Source organism: Octodon degus, unplaced genomic scaffold (genome assembly GCF_000260255.1).
Source record: "Octodon degus isolate 3935 unplaced genomic scaffold, OctDeg1.0 scaffold00122, whole genome shotgun sequence".
Lineage (NCBI taxonomy): Eukaryota > Metazoa > Chordata > Mammalia > Rodentia > Octodontidae > Octodon > Octodon degus.
This window is the reverse complement of record NW_004524698.1, coordinates 2,022,947-2,039,184: the sequence shown is the minus strand read 5'-3', so window position 1 is coordinate 2,039,184 and position 16,238 is coordinate 2,022,947. Positions and strand designations below refer to the sequence as shown.

The window sequence follows — 16,238 nt, the reverse complement described above, 5'->3', positions numbered from 1 at the left end:
TCAATAATACTATACATGTATTTCTCATATTTTATGTGCCATAAAAGGATACTCTTTTTTTTTATTTAATTGTATGTATGCTTTTTAACCACCTCAAAGAGTCATAAGCAAATGCTAATCAACTTTACAGCCCTGATTTAGGCCTAAAAATAAGAGTGCCCATATGACTTGAATTTCACCCAGCAAGAAGCCCAGGTAGATGTGAAGCAACTGCAGGAGTTCATACAAGTCCCTGCAGACCATGCTTCAAATGCCAAGAGTGTTTAAATAAACTGAGTAAGCAACTATTTCTTTCTAGTTAAACAAATAAACACAACACAGAACCTATACTACTGTCTCTAAAGACTTTCTTTAAAATGATGACTAATTTGTTTAAAGTTTAGCTTATTCTTCACTAACATTTAAAGAAAATAGTTATTTCACCAGCACATTTGGAAAGTCCAGCATATACCTTTCAAATCATTCAAAAGCTTTCTTTCTTAAGTAACATTTACCCACCAAGGTATAATTATCTTTACTCATTATCAAATGGCTGTTTATTCCAATAATACCTATACTTACTAATATAAAATATAAATAAATCTTAACTATACCTCTGAAAGACACATAGGACAGAATGTGTTCTCAAGGTGATGCTCATCCATATATCCTTTCAAAATTTCCAAACTTTTAGGAACTGGCAACATACTGCCACTTGTGAAGGAAAGAGAGGCATGATACCTTCAGGATAATAATGGGCACTAAACACTTACTGCATATGCTTATCATTCTGTTAAGTATTTCAGTGTACACTCAAATCAAATTATGATTTTCACTGACCTATGCGGTAGACAGCATTGCTATCCTCAATATAGGTGAGGAAACGACAATTCAGAAAGGTTGACTAATTTGCCCAAGGTCACATGACTATAATGTGACCAAGCCAGGACCCAAGTCCAGACTTTCTGACTTCTCAGTCTAAACTTATCCTCCACAATTTGGTACATTTTAAAAACGCAAGGAAATGAATGGCAAGAGACACACAGAGACAGCAATGGATACAGGAAGAACGGAGGCAAAAACTCAAAGTACAGACGATATTATGATAGGAAAGACTGTTGGCAAGACACAAGGAAGCCTGAGAGTTCTTTCCCAGGGTGGCACCAACAGGAAATCAATTCTTTCCAGCCACATGGAACACATTCAGACACAGCATTAAGTTGTATTAATAATAAACATGTTAAACTGAAAATGAAATGGCAACACCATACAGATATATCAATCAAGTTTTTAAAGAATTTTTAAGTGAATGACAAAAAATAACAGATTCTACCATCACAGAAAATATCATGGTAGAACATATGTGACTTTTTTTTATTTTATTTTAGGGAAGGGTCTACAGGGTGTTCAGGGTCTCACTATTAGATCGGACTTGTTGTAATCCGCCTGTTTACAGCCTCCTAAGAGCTGGGATTACAGGCCAGCGCCACCACACCCAGTCTCAAATGCAGTTTAGTATGTGACTTTTTTTTTTTTATTTACATGTATTTAGTGTGTGTGTGTGCGCGCGCGTGTGTGTGTGTGTGTGTGTGTGGCCAGCTCAGCTCACCTGGAGGCGGGGCTGGCTGGCATGTGGTGCTGGGGGATTGAACCGTGGTCCCTGTGCTTTGCCAAGCTTATTCCTAGTAGGTGCTTTAGACCACTGAGCCATCTCTCCAGCCCAACTTTTTTTTTTTCATGGTAGAACTTAAAGAGGAAATTCATTTATAAACATTAACCTAACTCCTTCCACAGAGACAATAAGGATATATTGCATGATCACATCGCTGTCATCTAAAGTTACAAATGCTTTCAGAGTTTGTAGTGTTTTGTTTTGTTGTGCCTAATGAAGATACTCATAAAACCATAAAATCATACTGTGGTAAACGTAGCTCGATTTAGGGCAATTAAAAATCAGCTGTGTGAGCCGCACGGAGTAGTACATGCCTATTATCCCAGCACTTTTTGGGGGTGGAACAGGAGGGTCACAAATCTGAGTCAAGCCCAGTCAACGTAGCAAGATCTTGTGTTAAAAAATTTAAACAAAGGGCTGGAGATATATGTCAGAGTGAAAGTCCTGGGAATAACCCCCAGGACTTCGGTAGTGGTGGTGGTGGTAGCATGTGCCTGTGTGTAAATGTGTATTTTAATTTGCCATATTTAAAGATACAGAGAAAAGGATCCTGAGTATGTCATGTAACCAACAGAAACTGTGAGGCAAATGAGCACTATTGTAAGCTACATTTGTGCTAGTTTATTCCATGGAAAATAGGAAACTAACAAAATACCTGAAGTTGACTTAGACAACTGAAAAGAAATGCCTAACTCCAAGAGTGGGAGAGAGGCCAGTGCAAGAAAGGAAAAGTAATCATAGTATCCACTGGTTTTCTATGAGGCCCGTGAGCACCTGGCACTACTGTCGTGGGGGGTCTATGCTCCCGCTACTCAAGCTGGTCCAGCCGAGCAACTGACTCACGCCAAGTGAAAGCGAAAGTGACTCTGAGTAGTGTCCAGGTCAGGCCAGTAGTCCTGCTCTGAGGAACACTCGCTATGGAACCCACTTTACCAGGGAATTCTGCGTTGGGTTTTCAGGCAAAGCACAAATTTTCCATTTACTATTTATAGATTTTCCATGTGCTATTGTTTCTTGTCAATATACAACCCTTAGGGGCTTCAGGGAGAAGAGGGATGGCTGTAATGAAGCAGAATTGAGCTATTCCTGGCTTCTCGAGCCACAAAACCATCACACTACACCATTAACCTCTGACATGAAGTTGCGAAAATAGCCGCGTCAGTAGCAGCCATTATAATCTAGGAAGGCAGGATATTTAAAAATTTAAAGATAAGGAGAATTGTCAGTTGCAGGTTGAGAACATGTCTTTTGCTCTATTTTACACCCTGGAAAGTTCTATTAATTTCATTTATTGTAAAACCCTATTAAGTGGTCTGCCTAACTGTGTAATCCTTACATTTCTAGTCCAACAAACTTCAGAGATAACATTTGATTGACTAAAGAAAGCTCTTGAAAATACTTCAGGACAATCTTATGAACTTTCAAGGGACTGTGAGGTAAGAAGACAGCAACTCACAATCCTTAAAGTTATGATAAAACATGCACTTATCTAGCATAAGGCAGAATAGGGTCAATCCTATCAGAAAGACAAAGCAGGACAGACTCATTGGGAGAACAAGCAGGAGCAACAGAAAGGATCCACAACCCCTCCAAGCCCAGGGTTTCCAGTTTCTTTGGCCCCCATCTGCTCCAAGTCCTAGCGCTTACCTTCACCTGAAATTATTCCTTCTTTCAAATCTTAAATTTTAGAATGCTTTTTTTTTTAGATTAAGTTTTGTTCTTGATTAGGGAGAACTCATACCTCCTCCCATCCCGCCCAGTCAGTCTGCAGAAGTCTCTCCTGGAGTGGCTACTCCAGTTCGTGGGACTGATGAACTCCCTCTACGCCATTCTACCCCACCTTCATTTGGGAGGAAGGCGGAATAAGCAACATCTGGACCGCAGGCCCCCAGCAATTCATCAGAAGCCCTGAATTCAGTGGTTAGTGGATTCTGCTCAGTTGTCTCTGACTCCTCATGTTTTACTCTCAAAAACGGGCTGGAGAAGGGGAAGATGAATGAGTTATCCCTCAGTCCAAATCAAGAGATGAAAAGCTCTGTGGTCCAAAATGTGCCATAAGCTGTCAATTCTGGGTCAGTTAATTTGTTCTTTATTCACATTTAAAGAATATTCTATTAATGCAGAAACAGGGCATTATTAAAACAGTCTTTGGTACACAACACTTATACGCAGTCATCTCTATAGGTTCCAGCTGATTTTCAATACTCTTTCCACAGAAGCTGTTTAAATCTTCCTGAATGTTCACTCATAAAGATAATCTTGCCTTTGATTTCAGAGAAAATGGTAGTGTGGGGGTTTGGTGCACCAACTGCGCACCAACTCCCTGCCTTACATGGCTCCTACACTCTTCTGTTTATGCAGCTGGGGTTTTTTTTGGTGGTGGAGCTGTACTGAAGACTGAACCCAGAGCCACAGGCCTTTTTAATTTGAGACATAGTTCACTAACTTGCTAAACTGCCCAGAGTGAGTTTGAACTTCAGATCCCCTAAGTGCACCTCCCAGAGTGCTGGAATTGCAAGTGTGCACCAACACCTGGATAATTACGTACCAATCAGGCTCCATAAATTATTCCCTCTCCTGAATCTTCTACTCTTGGTTCTAGCAGTCCTTTTTCCCTTGACACTCAAAATCCATTTTTTTTTTCTTTTTAAATGTATTTAGGACAGGGTCCATAGAGTCTCACTACATGGGCTGAACTCATAGTGAGCCTCCTGTTTTCAGCCTCCCAAGCACTGTGATTGCAGGCGTGTGCCATCACACCCAGTCTCAATTGCTGTCTCAGTGCACCCCAGGGGCAGGGCTGGCACGGCAGGCCCAGGGATCAAATTCGCAGCCCTTGCATCTGCCTAAGCAGGTGCTTTAATCCCCTGAGCTATCTGGCTGGCCCCTCAAAACCCATTTTTAAAGCAAAACAAATGAACAACAATAAACCACCCAAAACGTTCTGCTGTATTTGCTCTATTCCTCTTTGAAGCTACACACATTGGTGTGGCCAAATGCACTCCAAGTTCACAAAGGTGACAACCACAGTTCCCAGTCTTCTTTGACTTGACTTTTCTATAGCATCTAATGTCCAGCAATTTCTATTCTGAAATTCTCCCTCCACTGGGATTTTATGACATCATTGCCTCGAGATTCTTCTTTACTCAACAATATTCTCACTCAGTCTTTATTGGTCAAACCTTACATTTTAATATTTTCCCAGGATTCTATTCTTGGCTTTCCTCTTCTTAAACTAAACTCTCCCTGGGGAAGAGGGAGAGAAATAGTTATACTCTGAATTACCCCACATGCCCATAAATCACTAAGACTAAATCTGGATCCGTTTGCGCCTTCTACTTCCTCTCCCGGTGCTCACCTCAAGCAGGCACTCCCTGGCTCCCTTTATCTGGCTGGCAGGCCCAGAAAATGGTCACAGCCCATTCGTGTCAGCAGTGGTGGCTTCTTGCAGTGGTGACTGGGAGTGCAGAGGCGTGTGGCAAGGGAACACATCTCCTCTAGGATGCATCACAAAAGCTGTGGTTCCTGCAGCAGCTAAGCTTTACAAAGTGTCCTGCATGAGCTTCACAGAAGCTTGTGAAGATGTGGAGGTAAAATCTGCATCTATCTGTAAATACCGCGTAGATATGTTTCTGAGTTTCTTGTGCTTAGCATGAATGCCTAACATAATAGGAACTCAGTTCACAGTTTGTGAATGAACAAAGTAGAAGAACGGACTATCTGTAATAAATTTGAAGAAAGACTGCAGCAGCTACATATCTGGGAGAATTCACCCAATCCAGAGGGAACAGCAAAGCTTTGCACGCAGACAGAACAGTGAGACAGTGGGTGTGCAAAACAGTACACTGGAATGCTCGGCATGATTTCAGAAGGCTTTATGGCCGAACTCGGTGGGAACAGACGAGGTCTTTTTCTGTGTGTGTACTGGGAACTGAACCCAGCACCTTAGCTCTGAGCTATACTCCCCACGAGTTTTCCTATCTTTCTTCCTCCGTTTTTCTTTTTCTCTCTGCTCCTCCCGCACCTCTCTGTCCTTCTCTCCCTGTCTCCTTTTTGAATCTGCGCTTCACTAAGTCACTAAGTTTCCCAAGCTGGGCTCAAATCTGTGATCCTCCCAGAGAGCTGGAATTACAGGCATATGCTACCATGCCCAGCCCGAGTTAGGTGTGTTAAACAACGCAATCTGTACTTGGACAAAAGAAGCTGAGACAGAAGACACTTATTAAATAGCTCTCAAATTAATCATCTACATGACAAGAAATGAAGGTTTAAATTATATCAACTGCCTGAACAATAGCAACTAGAGTAAAAACAGAATGAGAAAACGTTACTTCTGAGATTATCAATAAATGATACATTTTTTAATTTGAAGAATAATTCAGTTGACTGAGGTATTCAAAGAGAATGAAAATTTTTAAAACACTAAAATTAAGAAGTCCAAAAAGAAGATACATTTTTTAAAAATATAGTGAGTCAACAGATTGTGAATGGTACTGTGAATACAATGTGGTTAATGTGTTAATACAAACTCAATGCACGTAAGTTGACACACAGTTGACATTGGACAAGGCACTGGAACATGTTCAGGAAAGGCCATTGTGAAACCTTGAATAGGGATTTAACAGAATGCAACCATACCGTGAAGCTGTTGTTGGCATTTTTTGTGCTTGCTTCAGCTACACTGGCATCTGAGAGGTCAACTTCATCAAATATCAGAGACTGTTAATGAAAAGAACACAAATACACTAGATGAATACTTGAATCTATCCACTCCAACCCATTTTTACTATCAGGTCATAATCATGAGAACTACATCAAGTATTAGAAATAAAAAATGAAGAAAAAGTTAAGTTAGTTATATTTTGCAATTTCTTTTTAGAATGGATAAGTAAACCCATAGGGCACAATTCATGAATCCAAAATTTAAAGAGATTTTAAAGAACCCTAAAGCACTGTCTGCAGGCGATGACGTGTGGCCTCTGGAAGCATGGCAGGAATCATGTATATGGAACCTGCTGACAGACAGTTCCCAGAGTAAACGAGCAAGAGTGTGCATGCATGCACGCATGTGCACACACACACGTTGTAACAACCTTGCCAAGAAAGCAGAGGCTGCATCGCTGCCCCCAGGCTGGCGAGGTGGGGACTGAAAAATAGCTCTTGCTCAGATCATGGTCAGCTACCAAATACTCTGCACCTTACTTGCCTCCCCTATAACCAGGTGTTCAAATGAGATTAAGAATGTGCTATACAAACAGAAGATAATATTCTTTTCATACTCTTAAATCTTGTTTTAAATCAAATGTGTTAGTGGTAAAAGTGCTGCAGAATGAAAAGTTAGCATTAGGAAATTCTAGTAAATGAATGTATGCCACCTCCCACTTTGAGAGTTTGTCACTGTTCACACTCATCGAGTGACCTTCCAGTAAGGCTGGCAAAACAGTGCTACTCTAGGACTGCAGAAAAGTGTCCCCTTTTTCTGATGAGAAACATATTGTACTTCCTGCCCCACACCTCCAGGTTACACCCACCAGGCACTAAGACTTGTCCCCTAACTGGATTAAATATACAATCTAGCTGGGAGGTGAAAGAAACAAAACTAAATATAACAGAAGACAGATTCTTAAAAGTGGAAGACAAACAATGCAATGAAATGCTATACAGGGTCACTGATGTTGTTTTAATAAAAATAAACTCCCCTTATGAATGACAGAATTAAGCCTATGAGGAGCCTCTAAAGAAAATGGGGCTTCCTCAAGTGGAGACACAGAGAAAGCCATTCTGAGATGAGAAACTTGGACCAAAGACAAAAGCTGTCAAACACTTAATGCTCCTATGGATAAACATGAAAGCAAGGAAACAGCCAGATCAGGGATGACCCTGGACATCTTGACCTAAAACAAGAATATTTTATTTGGTTATCATTTCTAAATTTTTTATTTTTTATTTTAGGGAAGGGTCTACAGGGTGCTCAGGGTCTCACTACTAAATCAGACTCGTAGTGATCCATCTATTCACAGCCTCCCAAGAGCTGGGATTATAGGTGTGTGCCACCACGCCCAGTTTCAATTGTCACTTTAGCACGCCACGGGGGCGGGGCCAGCACAGCAGGCCTGGGGATTGAACCCCCAGCCCCTGCGCCTGATTGCAGGTGCTTTAATCTGCTGAGCTGTTTGGCCGGCCTTGGTTATTATTTCTACATAAATACTTGGTTATTACTTCTTTTGCAGCTGCATAAACTAAGAATTAGGTTTGTTTGCTTTTATTTCCTTGTTTATGATTACTAATTATATCAGGAACATACTTTTTAAAAAACAGGTTAATTATTCAACAGGCATAGTAGCAAAAATCTTAATATTTATTTTGAAATAATACTAAAATATCAGCTTTAATGGGACTCATCATAAATTTTTCTCTCAAAAGTACAGTTATTATATTAAATTAATCTCAAGGGTTGGTTTTATTTCAATATGATGCTTACTCTCAACTGCTAGCACACTGGAGCGGCTGTGTCATGCCAGATACTACGTTGTGAGTACTGGATGTACACTGTCATGTGTAAGCTTCCTCAGCAACACTGGCTGAAATTAGGACAGCAGCCCTCATCTGGATTCTGAGCATGAGTCTTAGCAGTTCTCTCTCCATCTCCCTCTCTCTCTCTCTCCCTCTCTCTCTCTCTCTGTCTCTCTCTCTCTCTCTGTGTCACACATACCACACACATACAAACACACACACACTTTCAAGGAAAAATTAAGGTAAAAAGTAGTAGGGATCCTAAAATTTGAGTTTATTGTTATTATTATTTTTTTCCTGAACCGGGGATTGAACTCAGGCCCTTGCACTTGCCAGGGAAGCATTTATACTACTGAGCCATCTCCCTGGCCCCAAGATTATTTTTAATGTTTTACTTTAGTTGGGCAGGAAGGAAACTGCAGTATAACCTTCCTGTAAGTTTATTCTTAGAGACTTGTCATAGTTTCTAAGAATACTGACTCAAAAAAGTCCTCTAGGAGTGGGGTCCAAGTCAGAGCACAATTATATGGACTACCTACTTCACAGCATTTATGGTATAGTGACACCATGCAACCACAATTTAAAAACCATCCACAATCTCAAGCACTTAAAATGAATATTCTTTTAAATTACCTTTGAGTCTTTTGCATAATAAAGTGTTCGGCCTCGAAGTTTAAAGTATCGTTTTTTCCATCTCTGGAAAGAACTAGTTTGCTTCAGTAGCTGTCCTTCTTTAATACTGGTCTAGGGAGAGACAAAACACAATGACATGATTCAAATGACATCTGAAACCAGAATCAATGACACACTCCATTTATATTCTGAATAATATTTATGTTGTAAAAATTACAGGAGAGAATATATTGATATCACCGTAATGCAATCTAAGGAGCACATGTATGAAGCCCAGAGAACAAAAATGAACTTAACATGGTTTTCTACCTTCAAAGATGTCACAAACAGCATGAAAGACATGCACACCAGCTAACATCTGCAATTCAGGGTGAGGCGCGCACTGCCTTGTAGAGGGTAAGCACGGCATGGGCACAGCGCAGCTCGCTGATCATGAACCCAAAAGGGCTCAGCAGCCGGAAGCTTTGGACTGCCAGCAATACAGAGACAGCAGGATGATTCAGGCAAGTTAGTAAACTTCCTGTCTTACTTTAGTCATATGTAAAATAAGGTCCTTAGCAAGGCAAACTGCATAAAGCTGGATAGAAGAATAAATAACAAACATGTAAAGGACACATTGCATAGAATATAAAGTGTTCATTTAATGTTGGTTATTACAACAAATGCAGATACAAAATATCTCTACATTTCTCTTATCCTGATCTTATTACCCATCTGCATAAATTTCTTTCCATCTTCCAATCTATAACATTTACTTATTTATTATGCTTACTGTACTTCCCCTATTAGAATATAAAGGCCTTGAATTTGTTTCTAATAAAGTTAAATTTATTGTTTTGCTTTAATTGGAAGGAAAAGGGGAAGAAGGAAAGAAGCAAACCACATTGAAGCACTCCTGTGAAATTGTTCTTATGAGACAGGTCACAGACCTGCTCACTGAGACAGGGTCCAAGAGAGCTGACACTTACCACAGAATGCAATAAAGAGTAATAATGCTACCATGAACTCGTAAGTTAAAACAGCTGAGAGAATCAGCTTTACATCACCCCACTGGACTGCATACTGACATAGCTCTAGAGCCAAGAATACCGTTTAGCATACAGGATAATGAGATCCGTATGAATAAACACTGAGTGCTGAGATTAAATCCTGTTTATTTGATTCCAGAGTTTATTTGCAACTTTCACATCATGCTGTCTCTTATTATCAATAAGACATAAAATATTCAGCAGTTCGTTTTCTCTAGTAACATAATTAAGTTATATTAATGTTTACTTTCAATTTTAGTAAGAGATTTCCTCTAGAGCTTGCTCTAAGAGTATCCTCCAGGAATTGTAAGATCGTTGAAATTTAACTGTAATAAAATACTTTTTAAAACTTTAGTACCAAAGAGCTCATTTAGAATCAGACAGTCCTCAAGCCAACTCTATCACATTGAAGCACTCCTTGTATGAACTAGGCCTGTTACTCCAACTCTCTGTGCCCCAGTTTCTTCTCCAAAAAATTAGGAAGAACAACACTAACTTCACAAGCTTGTTGCAGCTAATTTCATGATAAGATAATGTCTGCAGAGCACTTAGTACACTGTCTGGGTACAGAAAGCAGTAAGTGGCAGAAAGTGTTATGATTATGATATCATTATGCTATTAAGTTTGGAGAGTATTTCCCAGGCAGGCATCAAATTATAAGAGCTTCTTGGGAAAAGTAAATAAGCCTTTGAAGGACACTGTCAAGGCAAATAACAGTTGGAGTGAATGGAGAGGATCAAGAGATGAGGTTAGGAGAGATGAGAGCCAGGATACACTCACTGGCTATGACAAGGAGTCTGCTTTTTATTCTAAGTGCAAACGTTAGTGAAATGCTTGAGGCAAGAGAGAGACACTGGGGAAATGGGCTCAAGGATGTAGAGAGACATTAGGCGGTGGCTGCAGCAGTCCAGGGACTGACAAATACTCCACTGCACTTGTAGCATCATTCATTGAGATGCAGAGAAATAGGGGCACTTGAGATGTTACTATGCAGGAGTACCTACTGGATATGCTGACAGGCATAAAGGACAAAACAAAGAAAAGACCAAGGAGAAGTTCACATTCATTTGACTCAGTTAGTCAGATATAAAATCTAGGTGAGAAAGAGGCTGATAGGGAGGGTGAACTGTTTGAGAAATGAAAACTAGAGGGAGCATGGCTCAAAACACTTGTTCTTTAATTTTTTTTAAAATTTTTTGATACCAGGTGTTTATGTCTAGTTGTTCCCCCAGAGTTGCATGCAGCCACTGGGGCAGGCTTCAAGAGTTTGTGATTAGTTCATGACCCAATGCTGGGGTTATATGTGTGAGTGCTACACTTGCCCTGGGGTGGACAGCCCGGATACAATATGAGGAAGGGAGAGGGGCTAGCTGGCTGCCACAGCTGCTGCTCTTTCCTTTGCTCTTTACTGTTTTCCACCACCATGAGCTGTGCCACTCTGCTTGGAGCCAGCGGAGTATGAACCAAGACCACCACAAACTGTGAGCTAAATAAACCTTTCCCCTTTCCTTTCCTTTCTTTTCTTTCTTTGTATATTTTAGGAAAGGGTCTACAGGGTGGTCAGGGTCTCACTACTAGATCAGACTTGTAGTGATCCGCCTATTTATAGCCTCCCAAGTGCTGGGATTATAGGTGCGCATTACTATGCCCAGTCTGAATCGTCATTTCAGTGTGCCCAGGGTACTGGGCTGGCACAGCAAGCCTGGGGATTCCCGGCCCCTGCATCTGCTTGCAGGCGCTTTAATCTGCTGAGCTATCTGGCCAACCCTAAACCTTTCTTTTCTTAATTTTTGGTGTCGGGTATTTTATCCCAGCAACAAGAAAAGTAAACGAGACACCAGGGATCAAACTCAGGACTTTGCGCTTGCCAGGCAGATACTTATGCTGCTGAGCTATATTCCCCAGTCTGTTCTTCAATTCTATGGAAGCGCAATTCAGAGTAAGCCCATAGAAACTGTAAGCCCATAGAAACTCTCAAATTGAAAAGTCCTGGAGGACAGCCCTAACATACTCAGAGCAAATTTTAATGTGACATTGGAGGTCAGCGAGGTCCACGCATCCTAACAATGCCCTTCCAGCCCACATGTCACTGCCTTTCCTCACCTGTACCAGGGAATACTGGTCCAAAGTTCCAGTTCCTAAGCTTCCAATTCTAAAAACCTAGGCCACAAGTATGTCTTATTTCATTTTATGATGCAGAAATTTCAGAATAACATCTGATGTTGCCACATGAAAGACATTTATAGCCAAATAATTAATTGTAATGCAAAAAGGTTAAAAAGAAGCATCAAAGGGTGCTATTAGCACATGTTCCTCTTCCTGCCCAAAGAATGGCTATAAACTGGAATGTTTCTCAAAGACCATGGGGTGTGTCTGAGTTAAATTATGCAATGGGACTCAAGTATTCATACAGACAAGTAAGGGGTCGGGGCACAGTTCTCACCTCACATGCCCAAGGCCCTGGGCTTTATCACTAGTGAGAAAGAAGTGGAGGGAGGATGGAGAAGGCGAGGGAGACTGATTTTCCAGTAGAAAGAGACCTGGTCACAGATCTTCAGATTACACCCCCACCAAAAGAAGGCAAAATGAATGAGAATCCATTAGATAAGGGAACATTTTATAGAACACAAAAAGATCAAGATATGGCATAGAGAATTTCATACAGTCAGGTACAAACAGTGCAGGGGAAAGATTATGAATGCAACTCAAAACTGCATGAATGCAACTCAAAACTGCAAGCCACAGAACAAGAACAAGTTAGAGAATGACAGGGCTGTGAAAAAGGGAATTTCAATCAGTAACGGGGACAAAAAGCCACATGTGGAGAAATGCTGCTGCCCAGACAACCAGGAGGGAGTCCAACAGGTAAAAGCTGGGAGGATGTTTAATGCAATGCAGACCTGTGGGAAATGAAAAAGAGAAATGCTCTGACTGCACAGGCAGGGATGACAAGAAATACCTTTAAAAATAGTTGTATATTTTAAATTTCTGCCAAGCTAAAGAACTAATTTATGAGTGAGCATGTAATCTGCAACCTCAAATTCTCTTGAAGAAATAGCTCTCAAACTTGAGGGGATATCTAAGCTACCACAAGTTTTAAAAGAATTGATTCCTGGGTGCCACTCCCATAGTCTGATTTAATCAGCCAGACGGTTCAGCCCAGGTATCTACAATTTCTAAGTGCCCCACATACTACAATGTATGTTAGAGTGGAGAATCATGGGCATAGGTTAGGGTAGGGGTCACTGGGCAACCAACCCAGTCACAGTGGGCCTTCATGTTTGGATTCAACCACCACAGATGCAGACTATTTGGGGGAAAAATGGTTCCTGTATTTGTGTATAGACTGCTTTTATCCTTATTTTCTAAACAACCTCACTATTTACATGTATGGGGTGTAAGTAACTTGGAGATAAAGTACAGAGCAAGATGCACACAGGTTAATGCAAATGCTTTGCCACTTACAAGGTCTTAAGCCATATGCTTTTTTTCTTTATTAAGGGTTTTGTGTTTGCAGTGCATGGTGTCTACATTCATTCGGGGGAACTGGTCCATGCATATAAAACACACCTTGACCATTTTCAATTACCTATCACTCATGTCCCTGATCTCTTGCCCCTTGTTCAAAATGTCTGCCTTTATTTTATTCTCTTATTTATATTTTAGGTTTCTCATATACAAGGAATCAGTCAATATTTAACTTTCTGTGTCTGAATTATTTCATTTAACATTATGATCAAGATCCATCCATTCCCTTACAAATAACATGAATTCATTCCTTATAGCTGAATAAAACTCCACTGTATGTGCAGACATATATATATGCTTTATCCATTCATTTATTGATCAGTCTCTTTTTGAGTCAAAGTGTGTCTTTCAAATTATTTGGCTACAGTGGTTAAAGTTCTTACTGGAAATTTGAACTTACCCTTAAAACATGCCTTCCTGTCATTATACTCTCTGGAAGGAAAATGCCCCCCTCCTCATCTATATGACTGAGCATGTCTTCTAGACCTGTGTTTAGAATCCACACTCTGCACAATGACCTGATAGATGGTAACAGCCTTGTGTTGAAAGTTCTCTCTGTAACAGGATAAAATGTTAAGAATTACAAAGAAAGTCATTGTCACTCATGTGACATGAGATGCTAAATACGATGACACTGTGTAGCACTCATCCCCTTCCACCTTACTACTTGCCTTCTCCCACCTTATAGCCTGTAGATTCAGGCCAACCAATATAAGTAACTTCTGGTAGAAATTGTGTAGTTCAGCTCTGAAGAATGATCATGAGTCTTATCAAAAGCTAGTTAGGAAGGAGAGATGTTACTTGTGTGGCTTCTCAGAAATAAGTCTGATGTACAAACATTTCAAATACAAATGACCACTATTTTTTTTTAAAGAATTCTTTTTTTTTAATTAATTAATTTGTGTGTGTGTGTGTGTATGTGGCCAGCTCAGCCCACCAGAGGGCGGGGCTGGCTGGCATGTGGTGCTGGGGGATTGAACCGCGGTCCCTGTGCTTTGCTAAGCTTGTTCTAAGTAGGCGCTTTAGACCACTGAGCCATCTCACCAGCCCCATGACCACTATTAATTAAACAATCCTTCTTGTTTCACTGTAAAGTTCTCTTCTGGGACAGACTCCGCAGCATAGGTGAGGTAGAATCCCCTTCACAACCAGCCTCAGAGGCTATTAATTAAGCTCTAGGGCTAAAACTCCGTACTGGGAACCTAGGTACCACCCTCGAACTAGGAATCCATTTCCCCACAGAAACCATATCATATATATGCCTTAGTGGTCAGGTCTCCAGGCTACTCTACCACGTGTCCAAAGCACAAGGATACTGATCATCAGCTCTGTATGGGTGTGGTGGGCATGCCTGAGGGAAGAGAGGCTCTGTCCTCTTTCTTACTGAATCCCCGAATGCAAAGGGATCTCCTCTCCCCAGTCTTTGAACTGAAGCTCTAGAAAGGAGAGGAAATTAATCCTGATACAGCTGTAGAAAATTGAACAATGGTTAAGTCAGGAGTCTGATTTCATGTGAGGATCAATTTCATGTGTCTTCTCACCCCAGGTTTTATTATAAACCATGTTCTATAGTATACACACACACACACACACACACACACACACACACACACACACACTTTTTTACATATCTTTCATGGAAAAATGGAGTTTGAATTCCAAACAAACAGTTCATAAACAAACTACTTCTGACAAAAAAATCTAGCTGTGAGTTGGAGTCTGTATATAAACAGGAAAATGGACAAAGTAACAGCAGAAATTATGGTTTCTCATAATTTGGTTTGATTAAGAAGCTTTTTTCAGATCTGAAAGGTTACAGAACTTTTCTCCAGAAACATGCGAGATCTCCCATATGCTTACACACTTACAAATTATATACAATTTTAGGAGGTTCATTAACTTGCTGAATCTACTATAACCAAAAATGCTGAGTTCTAGTTATGATGGCAAATACTAATTTCTTTAATTTTCCCTGCAGTTAGCTTAATAGTTTCTAAAAGCACAAATTTGGGCTGGGGATACAGCTCAGTGGCATAACACCTGCCCAGCAAGTGCAAGGTTGTGCATTTGATTCCTGGTACCAAAAAAACCAAAAAACCAAACCAAAACAAAACCATAAATCAGTGTAATTTAATACTATTTAAGAGGTTAGGAAGCAATAATTAAAAAAGCTGGGGTTCCAACTTTCTGATGTGGTATAATTATAGCTCATAACCAAACATATTCTAAAGTATACAGCCATCACCTAATTTCAAAGTTTAAATATGCTCATTAATTTAATTTGAAAATCTGTATTTGAAGATGCTACAGGGTTATATGTAGTTGTTCTTCCCAAGAAAAACATCACCTTATAGTAACAGAATGTTTACCCTAAGAAAAATTAATTTGATATATTCATTCCTTCAACACACATACAAATACAGGATTTTCATTCTGAGTGTCCCCACCCATTTATTTTCAAAGTGCGACTGATGATATGGATCTTCAGTATAACATGAACTTTCACTTTCACACTAAGGACTCTCTTACCACTTACATTTTGGTGACCCAAACAGCTAAACAAAGTTTTTTTTTTGTTTTTTTTTTTTGTGGCCAGCTCAGCCCAACCTGGGGCATGTGGTGCCAGGCTCTAACCTTGGTCCCTGCACATTTGCCTAAGCTTGCCTAGGCAGGGGCTTTAGGCCCCTGAACTATCTCACCAGCTCTGGCGTGGCATGTGGTGCCAGGCTCTAACCTTGGTCCCTGCACATTTGCCTAAGCTTGCCTAGGCAGGGGCTTTAGGCCCCTGAACTATCTCACCAGCTCCTAAACAACAAAGTTTTAATGCGCTATCAACTTTCATGGTTTGTTGATTCAGTGTCCACTTGTGACTCACAAAAGCACAG

The 16,238-nt window shown here is 40.4% G+C and overlaps 1 protein-coding gene across 1 annotated transcript in view; it reads right to left on the bottom strand.

The window, feature by feature from the left end:
- The window catches only part of Dgkh (diacylglycerol kinase eta), a 221,300-nt gene that overhangs the window by 113,435 nt on the left and 91,627 nt on the right, over positions 1-16,238 (bottom strand). The window contains exons 3-4 of the mRNA XM_023700138.1: positions 8,798-8,908; positions 6,290-6,370 (exon numbers count right to left, since the gene is read on the bottom strand). Of these exons, the coding sequence (XP_023555906.1) occupies positions 6,290-6,370; positions 8,798-8,908 (192 nt within the window). The remainder of the gene's footprint in view (positions 1-6,289; positions 6,371-8,797; positions 8,909-16,238) is intronic.